The following is a 22598-nucleotide window of genomic DNA, read 5'->3' as shown; positions in this document are numbered from 1 at the left end:
TTTTCAAAGACAAACGTATTCGAGTACGTATATATTTATTTAAATCATAGTTTAACTCTTATCACTAATTACACATTATTAAATACTGTCATTCCATTCTCTCTCTCCCTCAGCTTGTGCTATCTTTTGGTTTTATATCACCCATAACGTTGCTTGCTGCTACTGCTACTGCTGAATCTCTCTCTTTCACACTGTTACCGTTTTCATAGTTGAGTGGGATGAAGCGCTGTTGGTCAACCAGCGGCATCATCTTTGCTTTAGGTGGTTTAAACGTTGGCAAGTCGATTCGGATGGAGTCCTCTGGAGTTTCCCTGTCCACGCTGGAAGGGTCCACGGTTCCACTGGATTCCTCTATCCGGTGCATCCGGAACAGTGCATCCTCACTGATGAACGCTTTGCGAGTACTTGGAGGTAAAATATCAATCTTTTCTGGCCCGTTGAAGTTTCTCTGTTCGCCCAACGATTCGCCTCTGGTGGCCAGAATGTCTACGTGCGTGTCAACCCGTCTGCTGGCAGCTGGCACCAGCATGTCTTCGGTTCGGTTCGTCTTGTAGATCGTGGGCACGGGTTCTGTCTGGTTGAACTCTACATTTTCTATTGGGGGAGGTTGTACGTCGGATTTTGACTTGAAAAATTGTGGAAATTGTTCCGTAAGTAATGGCAACAAGGTCAGTCTTGCGTAACGTTCGGCCTTTTCAAAGACATTGGCGAACCGATAAGGAAACAGTTGAACGGTGATCATCTTGTTCTCGGTAGGTGGCGGCGGCGGCGGCGGTACGATCGCGCCGGTGATATTGTTCTTACCGCTGGAAGTTGTCTCGATCGAGCGTTTGTCACTGCTGCGGTCGTTGGTTTTGTTCAGCAGTCGACGAGGTTCGTGCTGACCTCGCTTCAGGACCGGTTCGCTGATAACCCGTAACGTGGTCGGTGTGCTAACCGTCGTCGTCGACGGAGTCACGTAGACCGGATATGAGCCGTTCGGGTCGGTGTTACGATAACTCCGCGGTAGATCGATCACGATCGGTTGCCACGGTTGGTTGTCGAGGTTCTTGTCGTGGTCGCTGGTCCCTTTGCCGCGGAAGCTACTTTGTGAGTATGAATGAGGATTTATATCATTGCGTTCGTTACTTTGTCCCTTCGATGTGTTGTTGTCGTAGTCATCGCCCTCGTCACTGTCTTCAGGGGAATCTGTCGATTGATTCTCATCGGTCGGGCCGTGACTGTAATCTTCGTCTTCTTCGCACTCTCCCGGAACCAACGTCATGTGGACCGGTTTGTTCGAGTCTAAATGCATGGGTTTGCAAAATGAAAACCTGAAAGACACAAACAGTTATTACAATTACATCTCCAGACAACAAAACATTCAAACGAAACCTTTTCCCGAATCCGTCGCTCAAGATAATTTTCTCGATGCTCCACGACGAAAGGCCTCGTGTTAGCCAGCCTTTGTAGGCGAGATAAGTGAGGGTAATGTTTTTGGGGAAACCAAGTGCCGGGTGTGGAACGAGTATTTGGGAGATCATTTCTCCGGCTAATATTTCCGCATCGTCCTTTCTGTAATGATAAAGTATGATTTGCTTTTGCGCTCTTGGGTTGCTCAACGAGAATATTCTCATGTTTCGTGAAGGCTTTACAGGCGAAAAATATCAAACGGGGTGAAGCAGACATGAGATTGTTAATATGATTAAGTCAATGCCCAACATTTGGAAATACCGTGTAGAATTCCCAATCCCAATAACTACGAATTATAGCTTCAAAATTTATATACAGTATGTAAAAAAAGTATTTACACCCCTTGGGCACTATGCACATATTGTGATGAAACATCTAAACAATTTAATGTTGACAGAAACCTAGTACTACGTTTTGTTCAGAAACTCATGCCAGACATTTTGCTACAAACAGCTCATGAAAAGATGATTTCTATAAAAAGTTATATAACAAATACTATTACGAAACTAAAAGGTGCAAAAAAGTTTGTACACCTTTCGAAAAATTAACATAAATAATGTTATTTGTTGACAAATCACCATAAATCCAGTCTCCCAACTTCAAATAGGCATCCTTGACTGATTTATAAAATAATTTGGATTGAATATAAAGTTTACTTACAACTTAGTATAAAAGTTTATATAACTCTGGAAATTCTATATAAAACTTATCTAAACTTAATTTTGCAAACTTTTAATTCAACTAAATGTCAATATATTACCATATAATTGCTAAATAAACATTTTGGAGTGGGTATAACACCGTTTTGGGGTATTTGTATCGATAGAATAGATTTTCGTTGGAATTTCGTACCAACCCGGAATTACGTCGTCGGAAAATCCGCCGGCATCCGAACCGGTCCACAATTCTTAAGTCAACCTATGTGGCATCGGAAAGGGCATAAAATTTCCGATCTTTTGATACCCATACATCTAGGTTTTCTATAAAACTCACGATTTTAAATACCTAGGTAAAAACGTTGTTATGGTTTTGTTTGAGCAATCTGCCAAAAATGTATGGAATTTCGTAATTTTTGTTCTCGTGGATCAAACTTACTTTTTGCACAGGTATTCAAAAACGTAGGTTTTAAAGAAAACCTAGATGTTTGGGTATCAAAAGATCGGAAATTTTATGCCCTTTTCGATGCCACATAGGTTGACTTAAGAATTATGGACCGGTTCGAATGCCGGCGGATTTTCCGACGACGTAATTCCGGGTTGGTACGAAATTCCAACGAAAAATCTATTCTATCGATACAAATACCTCCAAAACGGTGTTATACCCACTCCAAAATGTTTATTTAGCAATTCTATGGTAATATATTGACATTTAGTTGAATTAAAAGTTTGCAAAATTAAGTTTAGATAAGTTTTATATAGAATTTCCAGAGTTATATAAACTTTTATACTAAGTAGTTAGTAAACTTTATATTCAATCCAAATCATTTTTAATCAGTCAAGGATGCCTATTTGGAGTTGGGAGACTGGATTTATGGTGATTTGTCAACAAATAACATTATTTATGTTAATTTTCGAAAGGTGTACAAACTTTTTGCACCTTTTATTTTCGTAATAGTATTTGTTATATAACTTTTTATAGAAATCATCTTTTCATGAGCTGTTTGTAGCAAAATGTTTGGCATGAGTTTCTGAACAAAACGTAGTACTAGGTTCCTGTCAAACTTTAAATTCTTTACATGTTTCATCACAAAATGTGCATAGTGCTCAAGGGGTGTAAATACTTTTTTTACATACTGTACTGCCCATCTTCGTATACATGTCCCATAGGCATGTTAATTCAATTTGTGAGAATGATGCAGTTTTGTTCTATCCTATCCTCACTAACATTTCTTTCCCTTCCCTCGAGATCTACAAACTGACATGGCGGGCACCGTTGGTGGCCAATGACTGTTTCACATTCGCATATCTTCAAGTCTTGACAAACTTGGTGTTTTATCTTTTCAGCTTCATCATCAACTTCCAAAGAAAATTCAAACTGCACAGTCTCTATTCACCCCATTTGATATTTGTTATGAAAAACTAAAATCGATACGATACTCCGTAATGGTAAAAACTTCCGTCAGTCCTCCGTCGCTTTCCAGCTCGACTTCGAGTCGGCCTAGCGTCCGCAAGGGCAGCTCGTTTTGGGAGCTGAGTATTTGCAGCTTGTACTGGTGAGCGCAGAACGGTTCTTCTTCGCGAGTCTTCAGATACAACTGGCCACGGCCCACGGAACGGTCAGCGTAGTAGCCCATATTTCCGCACACCGACGTTTCGGTCCCGTTCTCGATCCGAGTGCACGAGAAGCACTCGCCCTTGAGGAAGTTTTCGTAGTTGTCGCAAGGGAACGCCGGGAAGAGACACTTTGGCGCAACGGAATCGATGAAGAATTTGTACGCCCTGCGGTGGTTGCACAGGGAACGTCCTTCCACGGAGGCTGGGGGAGCTGAGAAGAAGTTGCAATGGTTTATTTTGAACGAAACAATGAGATAAGTTGAACTAATTACCCCAAATAATGTCAGTGACGGCGCCGACAAACAGATTCGAGCAGCCATGCTGGACTCGGCCTCCGTTGGGGTAAAAATCGACGGCTCCCATCGGCTGCCACGACCCCAACCCCCCTAGGATCAAATTCTCTCCGTTCGAGTGGATCACATCCACGAATCCGGCATCGGAATCGTCCAATCGGGCGTGTGGATGTTGCGCCTCGAACAGTGGCCCAGCAGGATCAAGCCCGGTGATCCTGTGCAGGCCCTTCAGTTCGGTCCCGGCAAATCCAGCCACGTGAGAACCTAAACTGAAACCGATCAAATGAACTCGAGACATGTTTAAACTATTGTGCGTTTCCAGCCCCTTAAGCAAGTACGCCAGCTGTCTGCCCACGAGGCGTGTGTTGGCCGCAGCTCGGACGTAATTTGGCAGCGTGGCACCGTTTTCCCAGTCCATACAGAGCACCATGCAATCTTCCTGCAAGTAATCAACAAAAATTAAGCAAAGCACGACGTGAAGATGCTTAGTTTATCTTAGTGAGTTAATTTAGGACAAGAACAATTACCACTGCCATCAGAGCCGTTCTCATCTCGTAGACCCACACGTGCGTGCAGCTGGATCCGAACCCATGGATGATGGCCCGAGCCGTTACGTTCTCCAGGTTGCCAAACTTTTCGTAGATCTTTTCCGGGTCGTACCGATGTTTGACGGCGGGAGTGGTTCCGTTGGCTTTTTTGGCAGCGGCCGGCGACGTCGGTGCCGGCGAAGACGCCCCGGTTCCGTTGTTGGTCCGGGCAATCTCGTCGTAGTAAAACTCCAAGATGGGTTTCTCACTCCTGAAATGAAAGTAGGATAATATTTTTAGCGATTCGGCCATTCGTCACTTGTTAACAGATTATTTGCTAGAATTTGGTTGCTGGATTGTAAACATTATTTTTATTGCGTATTTGCGACAATCTGCTTCACTATTGCCACGTGTGACAAAGTAGCTAAAAAGATTGGAACAATATTTTATCATGATTTTGTCGATTAGGGAAACATTGACAGTGACTACGATATAATAAGTATGATCTCATTTTTAGCGATCCCAATAATAACATATTATGATAAAAGTGATAATCAAGTTATGTCAGGACTGCAGCACAATCTTCCCCACCTTTTACCATCTTTCCCTGATTACACGGAAGTAAGAGGACCACTAGACTAGAGGCTATTAGCATCTTTTATGATGCAACGACGCGTTGGAGCAGCCTCGTTTTTGTCGCTTAGCACCTTTCGTGTGTGCATGAATTGGCTGTGGCTTTTTTTTCCTTTACGTGTAAATAACCTACGCGTGGTAAACTGGCTGAAGGGAGCACCCATAATGAAAGTGAAAATCATCTTCCGACAACGCTGCAACAGCTCATTCGTGATCTCGCTATTCAGCAGCATCAACATCTTGTGGCTGTGAAGTTTTTAGCGCATCTTAAATTTATTTTGCAAGATATTGACCCTATTCTTTTTAAATCTTTAAAGTTTGATTTCTATGAAATTATAAATATACCGACATCTCTTCTCATGTGCAATATAACATTGATTAAATTACTTTAATTAATGACCACAGCTGACCTTGACTTTGTGAAAACTAATATTGCCTCTCATTATGTTGCTGACGGTCAAAATAAATTACTATCGCACCTCATAAGCTCAGAAATGGATCGGGTAATTGAAGGCCACGTGATCATAAACATGTTTTTTGCTTTAATCTCGTTCCGTTGCACATACGCCACCATGCGCTGCGCATGTCATTGTCCTTTCCGCGATTTCAATGGCAACATGTTACGCATTCAACTTTAAAAAAATATTTTTCATCCGTTTGTTTTATCGCCTACAACAGCGGCAGGCCATCGAATCGAGTTTCCACAATTCACTTGATGCGTGCACATTAGCAACTTATCGCGCATGATGTATGGACGTGCCGTATAATTGAGTGTTTTGACTCCTTTAACTTTTTTTTTAATTTTTGCTTCCATCAACTGGGAAGTCAAATTTTATTGGTAGAATTGTGCACATTGCTAAAGAAAGATTTTTTCAAATGCACTCTATCACAACATTGTTTATTAAAATATTTCATCCCATTAAGTAGTCTCGGGCCAGATTCTCGATGTCGACATTTTTTATATGTGAACAATCAATAGATGGTACTTTGAGAATAATGCATTTGATGATGTCGAGATCAGGGATGGAATAATCGCAAAAAAATCAATTTCGCTTGCGAACTATCTTCACCCGCGAAAGAGAGAGGAGGCAAATCACGCAAAAGAAAATCGCTCCCGAAATTCTCCAAGAAAATCAATCTGCTGATGATTTTTTGTGAATTTCCTTGTCAGCACCACTTAATAATGTTTATTTCACTTTGTTTACACACATTGCCCATCTACAAAATGTGACAGGTCATTTTTCGACGTGTGACGTTACACTTGCAAGTGTAGTAGTGGAAAAGATTTTCCACCGAATAATCAAGATGATATTTTTAAAGATTCTTTTTACCGATCTTTAGTGCGCGAGAGAGGAGAGCTATGCTCCCTTCAGATTTTTTCTCTTGATGAATGTCCAGAGATTTTCTTTTGATGATGATTATTCCATCGCTGTTCGAGATTAATTCTCTCAGATAGCGCCTTTTGTCTCTAGGATGTGCACTGAGGCGTGAAATTTCAATTGATGTTCAATTCTTCTAAATTCAAGAGCTTTGCATCGAGCGATCCTTCCAAAAAACAGTCAAGTTTCGTATTCTCGATAAATGCCACCGGGTCCGTCTGGGATTGAACCCAGGCCTTACTGGCGTGAGAGGCTACCACGCTAACCATTACACCACCGGACCCGGTCGTACAAAAAAATCAGTAAAAGTAAAAAAGTAAATCTTTCCCAGTTCCTGAGGGGAACACCCTTGAAGAGTATCGGGACCGGCATTTACAAAGCGGATTCAGTGACAATTTCATTTTAAACTTAATGTTGAGGTTAATGTTAACATTCCATAGGTCGCCTCCCTAAGGTGTCGTGATAAGGTCCAGTTCGTGACGATTCACTACCTTCCCTTTACTAAGCAATCGATTCCAGAAGAGAAAAGATCACCAGTTGTGTTGGTCCGAGCCAAGATTTGAACCCCGATCTACCGCTTACGAAACGGAAGCGTTACCACTGGGCTACGTGGCTCGGTGCACGTAAATAAAATCGCAGAAAATCGGCTTATCAATTTTAAATTTAAACAAAGTACAGGGTCACCCCAGCCAACGGTAATGCTAGCGGGTTAATTTTTGCAGTGTGATCTCTCTCGCCAAGACATTGAACATGACGACGAGTTCGTTGATGGGCGAGCACGTGCTGAAAATACACAGCAAAACACACACACACACGAGCTATCGATGCACACGATCGATCGATCAAACTTGCACGTTGGGCAACAAGGGACACACCGTGAAGCACCTCCCTAGGCCAACTGCCTGACTGCCTGCCTGCCTGCCAGCTCTCACCTGAGGCACTGACCTTCGCCATCGATCGAGGAAAACGAGGTGCTGAGCTGGTAAAACTCGCTTAACTTGCATGTTAAAGATTCTAAACGCTAATTACACTATAGATACACGCACGACAAGCTGAAAATGTCATTCGAAAAATGCATCTACTGATTTCTCACCTGTGCTTGGCCGAATATACGTAGAACTTGGTGTCGATTTCCTCCGGTGACGATGGAAGCATCTCCAGATAGGCAGTCTCCTCGAAACAGCCCAGCTCGCCATAGCAGACAACTTTGTCAGCGCGCTTCTTCCTGAAATTGTGAAAAAAATGAATCAAAATGAAACCCTGAAATGTACACTTTGAAATCTTCCTTGATAACATTAATTAATTTTGAAATAACCATGAACATGTACTAACAATACTAATTGGACATCTCAATACTTATGAAGACCACAATAAGCGCAGCTAGTTTTATAATATGAAACCATAATAATGTTTGCAGCCTGCAAATATTTTTCAAAGTACATGTCGCCCCCCCCCCCCTTCTTCAAAATTGTTCCAAAAAACCAGGGCGCAAAATTTTTTTGTTGTACTTGTTAGGCCGTTGCAAATATTTTTCAATGTTTATGTCGCCGTTGCCGTGTAATTTATTTTTTTAACTTCGAATTGGTTAGAGTCGAGAGACATTAACTCCAAAAAATATTTACAGCGACCTTACAGTAATTTTCAACAAATAAAAGAAACCGTCTGAATTTGGAATATCTCAAGAATATATTTTAGTAAAGCATTAGACTGTGTTTCAATATTAATTCATTAAGATGAGTAAACAATATTGATTATTTGAATTAAGGGGGTACATACATGTAGGAAATCACAAAATTTCATATTACAGACTGTCAAACTTTCTGAGCGTTTTTCTCGAAACACAGAGTTGATTTACGGGTGCCACGATATCTCAAGATGGGATGGACCAAATTGGCTAAAATTTGGAGTGATGACTCTCAAGACATATCCCGTGTGCATGACGAAGCCCGATTTTTTAATTTTTCTTTTTTTTTTAATCAAAAACTGACTATATTATATATGAAAAAACACAAACATATTTTTATCTTTTTTTAAAATAAGTTTTTTGAAAATCGTCCTTCGTTATGCACACAGGACCGGTTTAACGAGTCTTCACCAAAATTTTGAGCCGATTTGGTCAAGGCAGTGTTAAGATATCGTGGAACCCGTTTATTGAAACTGTTAACTTCAAATAGCTATACTGCCCCTGTTCGCTTAAATGTCCCATATGCAAAAACAGCAAGCTGAGAAATACGCATTTGAAATTTGTCCCATACATAAGGGTAATTCTCTACCAACTCACACGAAATCGGGAAAAGTTGCCCCGACCCCTCTTCGATTTGCGTGAAACTTTGTCCTAAGGGGTAACTTTTGTCCCTGATCACGAATCCGAGGTCCGTTTTTTGATATCTCGTGACGGAGGGGCGGTACGACCCCTTCCATTTTTGAACATGCGAAAAAGAGGTGTTTTCAACAATTTGCAGCCTGAAACGGTGATGAGATAGAAATTTGGTGTCAAAGGGACTTTTATGTAAAATTAGACGCCCGATTTGATGGCGTACTCAGAATTCCGAAAAACGTATTTTCATCGAAAAAACACTAAAAAGTTTTAAACATTCTCCCATTTTCCGTTACTCGACTGTAAAATTTTGGAACATGTCATTTTATGGGAAATTTAATGTACTTTTCGAATCTACATTGTCCCAGAAGGGTCATTTTTCATTTAGAACAAAATTTTTCATTTTAAAATTTCGTGTTTTTCTAACTTTGCAGGGTTATTTTTAGAGTGTAACAATGTTCTACAAAGTTGTAGAGCAGACAATTACAAAAATTTTGATGTATAGACATAAGGGTTTGCTTATAAACATCACGAGTTATCGCGATTTTACGAAAAAAAGTTTTGAAAAAGTTAATTTTTGCGTTTCTCTTTGTTTCGTCGTCCGTGTCTGTCGCGGGTGACCATGAATGGCCATGATCGATGACGACCAACTTTTTCAAAACTTTTTTTCGTAAAATCGCGATAACTCGTGATGGTTATAAGCAAACCCCTTATGTCTATATATCAAAATTTTTGCAATTGTCTGCTCTACAACTTTGTGGAACATTGTTACACTCTAAAAATAACCCTGCAAAGTTAGAAAACACGAAATTTTAAAATGAAAAATTTTGTTCTAAATGAAAAATGACCCTTCTGGGACAATGTAGATTCGAAAAGTACATTAAATTTCCCATAAAATGACATGTTCCAAAATTTTTACAGTCGAGTAACGGAAAATGGGAGAATTTTTAAAACTTTTTAGTGTTTTTTCGATAAAAATACGTTTATTCGGAATTTGAGTACGCCATCAAATCGGGCGTCTAATTTTACACAAAAGTCCCTTTGACACCAAATTTCTATCTCATCACCGTTTCAGGCTGCAAATTATTGAAAAACACCTCTTTTTTCACATGTTCAAAAATGGAAGGGGTCGTACCGCCCCTCCGTCACGAGATATCAAAAAACGGACCTCGGATTCGTGATCAGGGACAAAAGTTACCCCTTAGGACAAAGTTTCACGCAAATCGAAGAGGGGTCGGGGCAACTGCTGTGTGAGTTGGCGGAGAATTACCCATAAGGCTACGTGTTAAATTTTCGCGAAAAAAACTGGATTTCCTCCTGATATCCAGAACAAAGTACTGGATGTTATAGGCTCTTTCGAAAGAGCACACAATTTTTAACCAAACTACATCAATAACTCGAAATCGATGAAAATGCATATGGGACATTTATGCGATCAGGGGCAGTATATCTCGGCAATGATACAATTAAATGCCTTCTAATTTGTTTTGATAATAGATCAAAATGTTTATTTTAATGTCCTGATAACAGATTTTAAATGAAATTAAGTGTGTGATTACACCAACCTCTGACTTTTTTGTCGATTTACATGTATGTAACCCCCTGTGTTATTGACATTTTTTTCATAAATTCATCAACATCAACATTCATCAACAATATGCAATTATTCAAACATTTAAAATATATGAAAACTTCTTTTGGGTTTGTCAAATCAAGTTTTATATAAAGTATAAAAAAAGTTTAGGTCATGGGAACCCTCCATGTTGTCTCTGCGTGCCTAATATGAAAGTAGGGGAGGCTTGATCCCGCTCTCTCAATTTATCCCAAAATTTTGAACTTTTTGCATAAATTTAAAGCTTAAACATTAAACTATGTTTGGCTGCTACAGTTTTTTTGAGCCTTGCCACGCGTTTAGAAGAATAAACCGACTTGATCTCACGCTTTTAAATTTCTGAGCAAAAAGTAAGTTTGATCCAGGAGAACAAAAATTACACAAAGTCTTAATTTTCCATACATTGGGTTTTATAGAAAGCTAGGTGTTTTGGGAATCAAAAGATCGAAAATTCTTTGCCCATTCCGATGGAACATAGGTTGACCTGTGAATCGTGGACCGGTTCGAATGTTACGAAATTCCAACGAAAAATCAATTCTATCGAAACAAACACCCAAAACGGTGTTATATCCACTACAAAATGTTTATTTAGCAACTCTATGGTAATATATTGACAAAAGTTTGCAAAATTAAGATTAGATAATTATGTTTAGAGAATTTTCAAAGTTATATAAACTTTTAAACTAAGTAGTTAGTAAACTTTATATTCCATCCAAATTAATTTTTTAATCAGTCAACGATGCCTATTTGGAGTTGTGATACTGGATTTATGGTAATTTATCAACAAATAACTGTATTTTTCGAAAGGTGTACATACTTTTATTGCACCTTTTTTTATTTTTGTAACAGTATCTTTTCATGAGCGTTTTGTAGCAAAATAATCGGCCTGTGTTTCCCAGCAAAGCGTAGTACTAGGTTTCTGTCAAACTTTAAGTAATTTAATTATTGTTTGCATGTTTCATCACAAAATGCGCCATAGTGCCCAAGGGGTGTAAATAGTTTTTTTACACATACTGTTGAAATCATGTTAGGCTGCGACAATTTTGATTTGAAGTTTTTGTCGATTGTCGATTGAATATCAACTGGATGGGTGTTTAATGCATTCAAATGGAGTTTTCATTGAAATGTTGAATTTCCACCATGTAATTTGAATTATTACATTTTATTTACCCCAGATTCCAAGGACATACAAAAAAACATGTTTACCGGCCTAAATTTATTATTTCCTTTATTAACATTTAAATTTAAAGACCTCATTTTAGGAAAAAACGAATACCTAACCTTTAAAAAATTGAGCTTAATTTCTACCAAACGTAAGAACATTATTTCCCAATAACGTATTTTAGAAAATTTTAGGTGCATAAAAATGTGCATACAAATTCAAAATGATAGAAACACTTTTCAATCACAACATAAAATTTACCTGTTTCTGGTTAGTGTACTTCTCCACTCCGCGATTGACTTTTGTGCGGCCTCGTACTGTCTGTGTTCCTCTAGCAGATCGTTGATGAAATCGTTACTTTGAAAAGCTGTAAAAAGGAAATTGAAAAAAAAAATCAGATCAGTATAACATTTCACATTAGGTGAATGGTTTCGAATTTAGTCCGAACTTAGCACATTGATGCAGTATGATTGAATGAGGAAAATATAGGTTTCATGTGAATTTCTGTATGGTAAATGTAGCTGCCTCTATTGCGAGCGAGAGTGAGGAAGGAAAACCGCTTTCGGTCGACCCAATTAGTGGCGGCGTCGGCGAACGATATTGAGCTGCCTGTAGGGTATGCCTTAATAACGCGCCCCGTATAGGTTCCAGCTGCGAAACAACGTTTGATTTAACACCTGAGAATTCAATTTCCTTTAATGTATTCCTTAAACATTAAGTCATTCCGGTTACGTATCAGTGGTATTGCATATTGACGAAGGATGCAAATTGTTTATGCACCAAACTTGTCAACTGAAGTGGAATAATTAGATTGATTTGAGATCTTTTGATAGATCCTTTATTTAAAAGAATCTCTGACGCTTTAGCAAGGAGCCACTTTATATCAAGTTTGAATTTAATGCTCCATTTTTTTATATTCGCCCTAGATTTTAAACTTACAATTATTGAAGCAAAATTTTATAAACTAATCGGAAAATTATTTAAAAAAATCTTTTTTTTTGAAAATTGGATGTTTAACGTTCGGTGTTCTAGTTCGAATAAACCAATGCTTCTGTAATCTTCCTATGCAGAAAGTGTGAACTTCTACTTGTCACCGCCCTCTTTTTTGACGATTTTCTAATAATAACTTGGAGAGAGTGCTGCGCAAAATCAAACTTTTTTCAGTGAAATCTCGCCAATAGTTCTGTAGTATCCCTCGTTTACTATAAAAGTAGTGCCAGTAGAAGAAACCTAATTGTCAGTAGGTAGTGATATTTCAGGTACTTACAATAGCTTTTATAGCACAAGGCTTGGAGAGCACGAGCAGATCTCGAGTCGATCTCTTTCCCTGCCGACCGTCGTCGTGTCAAGTCCAAATTGCAAACCCTTCTTAATATTAATAAAGTTTTAGTTTAAAAGTAAACGCGTGCATAATTTAGTCCGAGTTCGTACACTTCAACTTGGCGACGAGGATAAACGAAGTGAGTCGTAAGTGAATTTTAAATCTTTTGGTCGTCGCGTGTGAAAAAAGTGGTGGGTAAGATAAAACGATCAGCAAGTGAACACGTGGTGCGGTGAACATAACCTAGAAACATGCCGCCGAAAGAGGAACCAACAGCTGAAGGTAGCCAAGCCCCGGTCATCCGGACTGGTATGTTTGGACAGATCGAGCAGTTTGTGGTTGGTGAAGACTGGGACGAGTACCAGAACCGTCTGGAGATGTTTTTCATGGTCAATGAAACTTCGGAAGAGTTAAAAGTGCCAGTGATGTTTACGGTTGCCGGTCCAAGTCTGTACACTTTGGCCACAAGGTTGTGTGCTCCCGATAGTCCCCGTAAGAAGACGTACAGTGCGTTGGTTGAACTGTTCAAGGCGCACCTAGCACCGACGACAAACGTGGTTTCGGAGCGATACGCCTTCGGGAAGTGTGAACAGCTCGCGTCCCAAACGATCGCGGAGTTCGTAGTTAACCTCAAAGCTAAAGCACAGTCGTGTGAGTTCGGGACTTTCCTGTCCGATGCTCTGCGGGACCAGTTCGTCGTGGGGGTCTACGACGAGAGCCTGCGGAAGAAGCTGCTGACGGAGTTCGGCTTGACCTTCGACAAGGCTTGCAGCATTGCTCGGAGCTACGAGGCCGCCCTGAACCAGAACAAGGAAATGTCGAGCCAGTCCGAGGTACGGTTTGCGAGAGTTCAAAAGGTAAGTGGTCAACAGTCCACGGGCGGAAGGAGAGGCGAAGGTCAGGTGAGTAACAGTCGTTTCGGACCATGCTTGCGGTGTGGACGCCATCATAACCCAGCAACGTGTCCGGCGCGTGACTGGAAATGCTACACGTGTGGAAGGAAAGGCCACATCTCTACATACTGCGAAGGTGAGTCTGAGCAATCTGGTTCGGAAACTGATGATCGCCGAAACGAGGATCGTCGCGTTGCAGAGTTGTCAAAAAGCGTGGAAGTACTTCGTCTGAACATGTGCTCGGAAGTAAGTGAGTCGAAGAAGAAACAATAGTCTAAGTTTCAAAAGAAATTCAAGGTCGAGTCGTCAGTAGTAGTCGTCAAAGTCAAGTCGTTGTCAAAATGCTAGCAAGAAAAATTAACCAGATCTGGAGTCAAGTTTCATAATGTCCTCAGTCACTCAAAAAGTTATCCGGAAACTTTGGTGAGTCTTAGTTTGTCGTGGGAGAGATGTAGTATCCCTCGTTTACTATAAAAGTAGTGCCAGTAGAAGAAACCTAATTGTCAGTAGGTAGTGATATTTCAGGTACTTACAATAGCTTTTATAGCACAAGGCTTGGAGAGCACGAGCAGATCTCGAGTCGATCTCTTTCCCTGCCGACCGTCGTCGTGTCAAGTCCAAATTGCAAACCCTTCTTAATATTAATAAAGTTTTAGTTTAAAAGTAAACGCGTGCATAATTTAGTCCGAGTTCGTACACTTCAAGTTCATTTTCGTTTGAGGTTTATATTGATTATTATGTAACATTGTCCGGGGAAAACGATGTTGATAAAAAAATGAATATGGTTCATTTTATTTTTTAATTCTAAGTACTTAAGTTTATTTTGTTGTATTAAGGTAATTTCCTTGTTTGATGTCAATATGTCATTTTGTGTTTCACGTCAACCTCAATATTAATTTATATTTTGAGAAAAAAAAATCTCTGGTGATCTTTGTAAAGTTAAGGTCCACCAATTGTGAAAATTCGGGTTTTCCAGCAAACTATAAATATTTGTTCAATTAATATTAACAGTTGACCTTAAAAAGGAATAAAAACAAGTTTAAATTGTTGTTTCAAGTCGTTATTTATCATATTGCAAAAATCTCGATACTGGGGAATTATATATAAGCTTTGTTTTACTTCACGAAAATCACTCCTACAACAAGTTTGTGCAACATTTGAAAAATCACTCAGTGCGAATTAAGATTCGTAAACATTTTCAACTACTATTATAGTAGCTATATATTAGGGTGGCTTGACATGATCGATTTTTCAGAACAGACATTTGGGCCCCCAAACAACCCCCCAAAATTTGGGAGCGATTGGATTTGACCCGGCTTTCCGCAAAGCGATTCAAATTTGTATGGGAAACCCCTTTACTCAATTTAAAAACTAACACCGTAGAAGTATAGCCCTGAATGCCCTCTAAAGATTTGCCGAAGAAAGTATGGTTCTATCTTGCTTCTAAAAAAAGATACAGAGTTTTTAAAAGAGGCATTTCAAAATAAGTGCTGAAAATTATATTTCTTGCCAACACTGCCAGTACATCGATAGATATTTCGAAATCTTATTTTTTAACGTAGGTAGGGTAGAGTAGTCATCAATGAGACACGGGGAACAATGATAAAATGGTTCTCACAAGTCGTAGTTTCAACCAATCAGGCTCATATTTGGGGGAAAGGTGTATCTATAGGATACACGTCTGCTATCCTAGTGGCTTTGGTTATGGACGCTCCCTTGAAAAGTTATTCATAAATGTTTGATTCTGGGGTGTAAAAGTAAATTATGGTCAAAAAATACTTTTGCGCTCGTAGGCTGCCATTTACACCAAAACTAATATTTCTTCAAATTTCTTTCGACGTTCCATAGGGATTGAGTTGGGCTACAATGTCCTTTCATTAGATTTGGCCAAAATTTAGAATATACCCAGAATCCAGGACTGTCTCATTGTTCCCCACTCATTTCAGCTCATGAGTAACAATGAGACACTTTGATTTTTCTTCATTAAACTTTTCAAAATCTATGGAAATCTTTCAAAACATGAATTAAAAGTGATTTTTGGCATATTTATAGAGTTTTAACTTCATTTAACAAAACATACAAAGTTATTTGGTATAAATATATGGATTTTACAAAATTTAAATACTTTTTAGTATAACTTTTGTTAATTAAAGTTTCATATTGGCAAAATTGCTCTAAAATGTTCAAGGCAAGTCACCTGTAATGGAACAATACAAAAACATGATGTTTTACTAGAAAAGTATTGATTTTCGTAGTGTGTCTCATTGTTCCCCAGCTGTCTCATTGTTCCTGCCAAGTGCGTCTACAATGAGACAGCTGAATAACTCTGGCTGTAGATGTCGGATCGATCTCATATTTTGGTCAATGTTAGAACACACTAAAAGAAATAAAATGCAACAAAAAGCTCATTAAAACATGCTGATGAAAAAAATGGAAAAATCGTTGAAAGTTGAAAACCAAAAGTGTCTCATTGATGACTACCCTACCCTAATGAGGAAGCAAGCTAGCAAAATGGTGTCTTAGGAAAAGTTGTTGTATATGAATGTGGCTTTTATTTTAAATTATTGACATGCAGGGTGATACACCTACAGGGTGTCAACCAAGCCCTAACTTCTACTGGTGACCTTTTAAAGCGTTGGTGTCTTAGGAAAAGTTGTTAGGCTACTTATTCTAAAAAAAATGATATGGTTGGAAGACAGGGTTTCACATCTACAGGTTGTCAACCCATTTCTCGTTTCTATTTAATGAGCAATTCTCTACGCAATCGGTCTTTTTTCTTCAATTTTAATTTTTGTATTTTTTAATCCGACTGAAACTTGTTTGGTGCCTTCGGTATGCCCAAAAAAGCCATTTTGCATCATTAGTTTGTCCATATAATTTTCCATACAAATTTCGCAGCTGTCCATACAAAAATGATGTATGAAAATTCAAACATCTGTAACTTTTGAAGGAATTTTTTGATCGATTTGGTGTCTTCGGCAAAGTTGTAGGTATGGATACGGACTACACTGGAAAAAAAATATACACGGTAAAAAAAATTTGGTGATTTTTTTATTTAACTTTTTATCACTAAAATTTGATTTGCAAAAAAACACTATTTTTATTGCGCATTTTGCACTTTACTAGAGTCTTGCGCAATTATTTTCATCACAGTGATTTTTCTTCACAGTGATGACGACGATATCCGTTGCTATGGCAGACTGTTTATTTATTTGTTTATTTTTGGAAGTTCAAAAAGCTCGAAAAAGTGTTTGGACCGGCTAAGTGGAGGGACAACGTCTTGTTTCGACTGAGGAATCGTGGTCTTCGGTACCGGGATGCAGCGGTGTTGCGCCGGGATCTTGACTTACGGTGAATCTTTGTCTTTTTGCTGGGCGGATGGTGGACAACCAGCGAACGTCTTCACTACTTGTTGGATCGGTACAACATCCGGCTGATTCGGCGCTGCTAAGAGGGGTCCCTTCATGGCGATGAATGCCAGTAGTTATCGTCCTCTATGGTCCTGGGGAAGGGGATGGGAAGGTGACAGACGGCGGAGCAGAAGCAACTGCCCGGGATTCAAGCTACCCATGCGGATCAATCTGAGATAGACAGATGTCCGGAGTTTCGCCGTCGGAGAGGGCGATTTGTTATCATTGGCTCACAGCAAAAAATCCGATGGTAAAATCGCATGCAAAAGCATGCACATCACCTTCGTCAGAAAAGACACTTAATATTACACGCTGCATGTACAATTTTTGTAAAAACACAAAAAAGTCGCAACCGACGGGACTCTAACTCAGCACCTACAGTAAGGACTGGCGCCTTAGCCCGCTCGGCCATCAGACCGATGAAATATGGAACAGATAAACGTTTATGTGAGCTTGACATTTCGGTCAAGTAGGTTTCTCATACTGATGGGCTACATATTTCATTATTACACAGAATTTCATTAAATAATGCAAAACTTATTTTACACCCGGGCCTTTGACACGCAGCTCGATTACTACATTATTTGCTGTGTACCCTGGAGTTTGTTCAAACTTTTTACCAATGCTATATAGGACATGTAATCCTGTCTAATAAAGTCTTTCGAAAAAAATGTTCTTCCCGGTTCTACCATAAATACGGTAGTTAAGAGAATTTAGTACTGTTTTTACCGAAAAATAAAAAAAAGGCTTCTTTCGTCTACAATCCATTGGTTTTTAGCCAGGTTTTCAGTCAATTCATGGCCTCGGGTCGAGATAATAATGGTACCGTTTACTGACTCATTGAACATAGCTCGAGATGGTCGATATGATTATGCCCTCGAACTCATTAGAAAAAAAAATAATCCACCAAAAAAACTTAACAGTGGCAACCACAAGAATCAATCCAGGAACCTTTAACAGACCATCTCAATGACTTATCTGCCTCGGCCACCACAGCTTGATGACTAGATTGTGGTCAGAAGTCGATGTACACAGAAAAAAATATGTGAATTTACTCGACACGGAAAAAATGAATCACATGTAAACTCAGTTGATGTAAACTTGAGATTCGACGTAAATGGTTGAATCACACGTAAAATCATGTTTTTACGTATAATTTGTTGCAAATTTACATCAAATTGCATTTAAATTTAAATGTTTAATGACGTGCAAAAGTGTTACATCATAAATGATGTAACATTCGGAAATATTTGTTGTGTGTAGTACACTTGTTTTGTTTTGATGGTGTGATGGAAATTCGGTTTGCCAACTGTGATGAAAATTTTCCCGCAGCACTCTACTGAGGTGCAAAGTGCGCAAAGTTGACAGTTCTCAGTCCTGCAAAGCAGTGTGATGAAAAAATCTAGGCCTAGCACGATTGACACAAAACTCTAGAAATTGCTGCAAGGCGCAATAATTTTTTTTTATTTTTTGATATGTTTTAGAGGACATCAAATGCCAACTTTTCAGAAATTTCCAGATTGTGCAAAAAATCATTGACCGAGTTATGAATTTTTTTAATCAATACTGATTTTTTCAAAAAATCGAAATATTGGTCGCAAATTTTTTTCAACTTCATTTTTCGATGTAAAATCAAATTTGCAATCAAAAAGTACTTTAGTAAAATTTTGATAAAGTGCACCGTTTTCAAAATAAATCCATATTTAGGTGACTTTTTTGAAAATAGTCGCAGTTTTTCATTTTTTTTAATTAGTGCACAAGTGTGCAATTATGAAAAAATTATTTTTGAAAAGCTGAGAAAATTCTCTATATTTTGCTTCTTCGGACTTTGTTGATACGACCCTTAGTTGCTGAGATATTGGAATGCAAAGGTTTAAAAACAGGAAAATTGATGTTTTCTAAGTCTCACCCAAACAGCCCACCATTTTTTAATGTCGATATCTCAGCAACTAATGGTCCGATTTGCAATGTTAATATATGAAACATTTGTGAAATTTTCCGATCTTTTCGAAAACAATATTTTCAAAATTTTCAAATCAAGACTAACATTTTAAAAGGGCGTAAAATTGAATGTTTGGCCCTTTTGAAATGTCAGTCTTGATTTGAAAATTTTGAAAATATTGTTTTCGAAAAGATTGGAAAATTTCACAAATGTTTCATATATTAACATTGAAAATCGGACCATTAGTTGCTGAGATATCGACATTAAAAAATGGTGGGCTGTTTGGGTGAGACTTAGAAAACATCAATTTTCATGTATTTAAACCTTTGCATTGCAATATCTCAGCAACTAAAGGTCGTATCAACAAAGTCCGAAGAAGCAAAATATAGAGAATTTTCTCAAATTCTCAAAAATATTATTTTCAAAAGTGTGCAAACATGTGCACTGATTCAAAAAAAAAATGAAAAACGGCTACTATTTTCAAAAAAGTCACCTAAATATGGATTTAACTTGAAAACGGTGCACTTTATCAAAATTTTACTGAAGTACTTTTTGATTGCAAATTTGATTTTACATCGAAAAATGAAGTTAAAAAATTTTTGCGACCAAAATTTCGATTTTTTGAAAAAATCAGTATTGATTAAAAAATTCATAACTCGGTCAATGATTTTTTGCACAACCTGGAAATTTCTGAAAAGTTGGCATTTGATGTCCTCTAAAACATATCAAAAAATAAAAAAAAATAAAAATAGTGTTTTTTTGCCAATCAAATTTAAATTTAAAAGTTAAATAAAAAAATCATCAAATTTTTTTACCGTGTATCATTTTTTCCAGTGTAGTCCGTATTCATACCTACAACATTGCCGAAGACACCAAATCGATCAAAAAATTCCTTCAAAAGATACAGATTTTTGAATTTTCATACATCATTTTTGTATGGACAGCTGCGAAATTTGTATGGAAAATTATATGGACAAACTAATGATGCAAAATGGCTTCTTTGGGCATACCGAAGGCACCAAAAAAGTTTCAGTCGGATTAAAAAATACAAAAAAAAAACGGATGACCGAAATCCTAGAGAACTGCTCTAATGCCTTTTTGATCACTGTAGAGAGGGCGAAAAAGGGCACACATCGCAAAAGGAATAAAAAATCGTAAAAAGTCAGTTTTTCAAATAAAATTTCCTGGTTAATCAATTGAGCGTGATTAAAAACAGTGCCGATCTTGCAAATTTAATTTTACATAAAAAATGAGGTCAAAAATTGTAAAGTACAAGATTCTTTTTTTACAAAAATCACTATTTAAAAAAAATAACGCGTAGGAAAAATGTCCGTTCAAACTTCTGAATGGCTTAACAAATGTGGGGTTCTGTCACCTAAAACATATAAAAAAATCAAAGATTAAAAAATACGGATTTTGTAAAGCAGATTTTTTGCGAAAAAAGTTAATTAAAAAATAACCAATTTGTCCCGTGTTTTTTTCTGAATAGTCTTCATTATTACCTATAACTTTGCCCAAGACATCAAATCAATAAAAAAATCTTGAAAAGTTACAGATTTTTTTGTTATATTTACGTACCATTTTTGTATGAACAGCTGGAATAATTGTATAGATATTTGTACCAGTAACACAAAATGGCTTCTTTGGTGACAGGGAAGGCCTCCACAAATTGGTGCTCATAGCAACCTCTGACATTTTTGACGATTTACATGTACCTTAAACCCTTTAAATGTTATTTTTTTATTTTTGACCAATGGTTTAAACATTCATTCCCACCGCATATCCGACAACAGTGACCCGCATTCTCTTCAACAACTAGTAAAGGCTCCATAAATCAACGACTTTCTTCTTATAAAGTGTTAAATCTTCAGTTCAAAACAGAAGGAAAAACTGGTCCAATTTCTGCCCTCGGTCCAGATTCTTGGAACCGATTCGACCCGCGGTGAAGAAAACCACATCTTGGTAATGTTTTAAAGCACTTTCATCACATTAACCGATGGCATGCCCTGCACTCTGCGACGACGGCTTTGACAGCGCTGGTGCCCAGGTTGACCTCATTCCGGGGCGAATCTAATTCTCCCAAACAATAGCCGACAAATGGTCGGTCCCGTAAAGTAAAGCGGTCATAGCTTAGTGGTGGTAGTTTTTTTTCTCTCTCCTCTGGCTTAATTTATCTTTATCTTGATGGATCCTATTAAAGGTGTGTAATTCTTTCGAAAAACACGGTTGAAATTTCCTACCGGACATAAACAGAGATGCTGGCAGCGTTTTCTGTTTTAACATCATCTCTCAGGTAGGAAGTGTATAGGAGCGGCCGTGGCTGACTGGTCACGGTGTTCGCTTTGTAAGCGAATGGTCCTGGGTTCAAATCCCATCTGCTCCCAACGAGAAAGTATAGGAAATATAAATCTTGAAACTCTGAACATGAACGAAAAATCAAAGTCGCTCGAGCCGGGGTTCGATCCCCCGTCCTTTGGATTGGTAAGCAAAAATGCTAACCACTATGCCTTCGCTACTTGGTGAGCTATGCCTGGAATTAGGAATACTGTTACTATCAACTATATACGCGCTGGGTCCTTGTCCATTTGAAAAGGGTTCGGAAGTTCTAAATAACGTTTGAATCCGATTGGTCCAAACGTTCTTCAGGGCGGGGCTTGTCGATAAAGCTGAAGTACCTCGCGCTCGGCTAGCCAGCGTAGAAATGGGTCACCGAAGCTCGGCACAGCTAACACCTTCCAAATGCCTATGCGAGTTATTTGCATGTATAGAATGTAGATCTAAAAAAAAATACATGGAAACAACTCAATTTGTAAGAAGCGACCGCGTGGTCCCGTTTGGTTGGTTGCACACACACACACATCTCTCAGGTAGGAAGTGTATGTGACCTATCACAGATTAATGAGTGGCCACATGGCACAAATCCAACAAATTAAAATCATTGCAACGAAATGAATAGTTAGAAAAAAAAACATAGTATAATATGTTCTGCAACTGTAAATTATTTCGGCTAAAGACATTAACGAGATAAATTATTTTTACTCAGAGTTGCATCCCTTCACTGCGATGGGAGGTTAAAAGTGAAACGAATGTGATACGTGAGCTGCCAGTACTTATTAAAGAGCTGCAGGTTAAAGGCAGAAACGTGCCAGTTGCGTGGTGTCCTTGATGGGCTTATTTGCATACACATATTTTTCATTCAGACTTTCATGTAACTGTTGTTCATACTGCACAGTAGGGTGGTTCAAATCCGGGCTTACTCGGGGCTACCCTCTGAAATCAAAGATTGAACCATAACTAGGCTAGATTCCAAAATTGAGCCCATTCTGACCCGGAACCCCTTTTGCTTAAGCCCTGATGTTTGTATGGGGAAAATCGCCAAAATCA

At 38.5% G+C, this 22598-nt stretch overlaps 1 protein-coding gene across 2 annotated transcripts in view; it reads right to left on the bottom strand.

Moving 5' to 3' along the window:
* LOC6034417 overlaps window positions 1-22598 on the bottom strand; it is a 62290-nt gene continuing 39692 nt past the window's right edge. The window contains exons 2-9 of one of the 2 annotated variants that reach the window (XM_038266839.1): window positions 11910-12015; window positions 7651-7782; window positions 4546-4816; window positions 3998-4457; window positions 3549-3936; window positions 1375-1554; window positions 1129-1313; window positions 1-1068 (exon numbers count right to left, since the gene is read on the bottom strand). In XM_038266839.1, coding sequence (XP_038122767.1) covers window positions 110-1068; window positions 1129-1313; window positions 1375-1554; window positions 3549-3936; window positions 3998-4457; window positions 4546-4816; window positions 7651-7782; window positions 11910-12015 — 2681 coding nt within the window. In that variant the 3' untranslated portion in view covers window positions 1-109. Of the gene's footprint in view, window positions 1314-1374; window positions 1555-3548; window positions 3937-3997; window positions 4458-4545; window positions 4817-7650; window positions 7783-11909; window positions 12016-22598 lie in introns of both variants that reach the window. The other variant, XM_038266838.1, reaches the window with a different exon arrangement.

The sequence above is a fragment of the Culex quinquefasciatus genome, chromosome 1 (genome assembly GCF_015732765.1).
Source record: "Culex quinquefasciatus strain JHB chromosome 1, VPISU_Cqui_1.0_pri_paternal, whole genome shotgun sequence".
Classification (NCBI taxonomy): domain Eukaryota; kingdom Metazoa; phylum Arthropoda; class Insecta; order Diptera; family Culicidae; genus Culex; species Culex quinquefasciatus.
The sequence above is the reverse complement of the archived record's forward strand: the minus strand, read 5'-3'. Positions and strand labels throughout refer to the sequence as shown.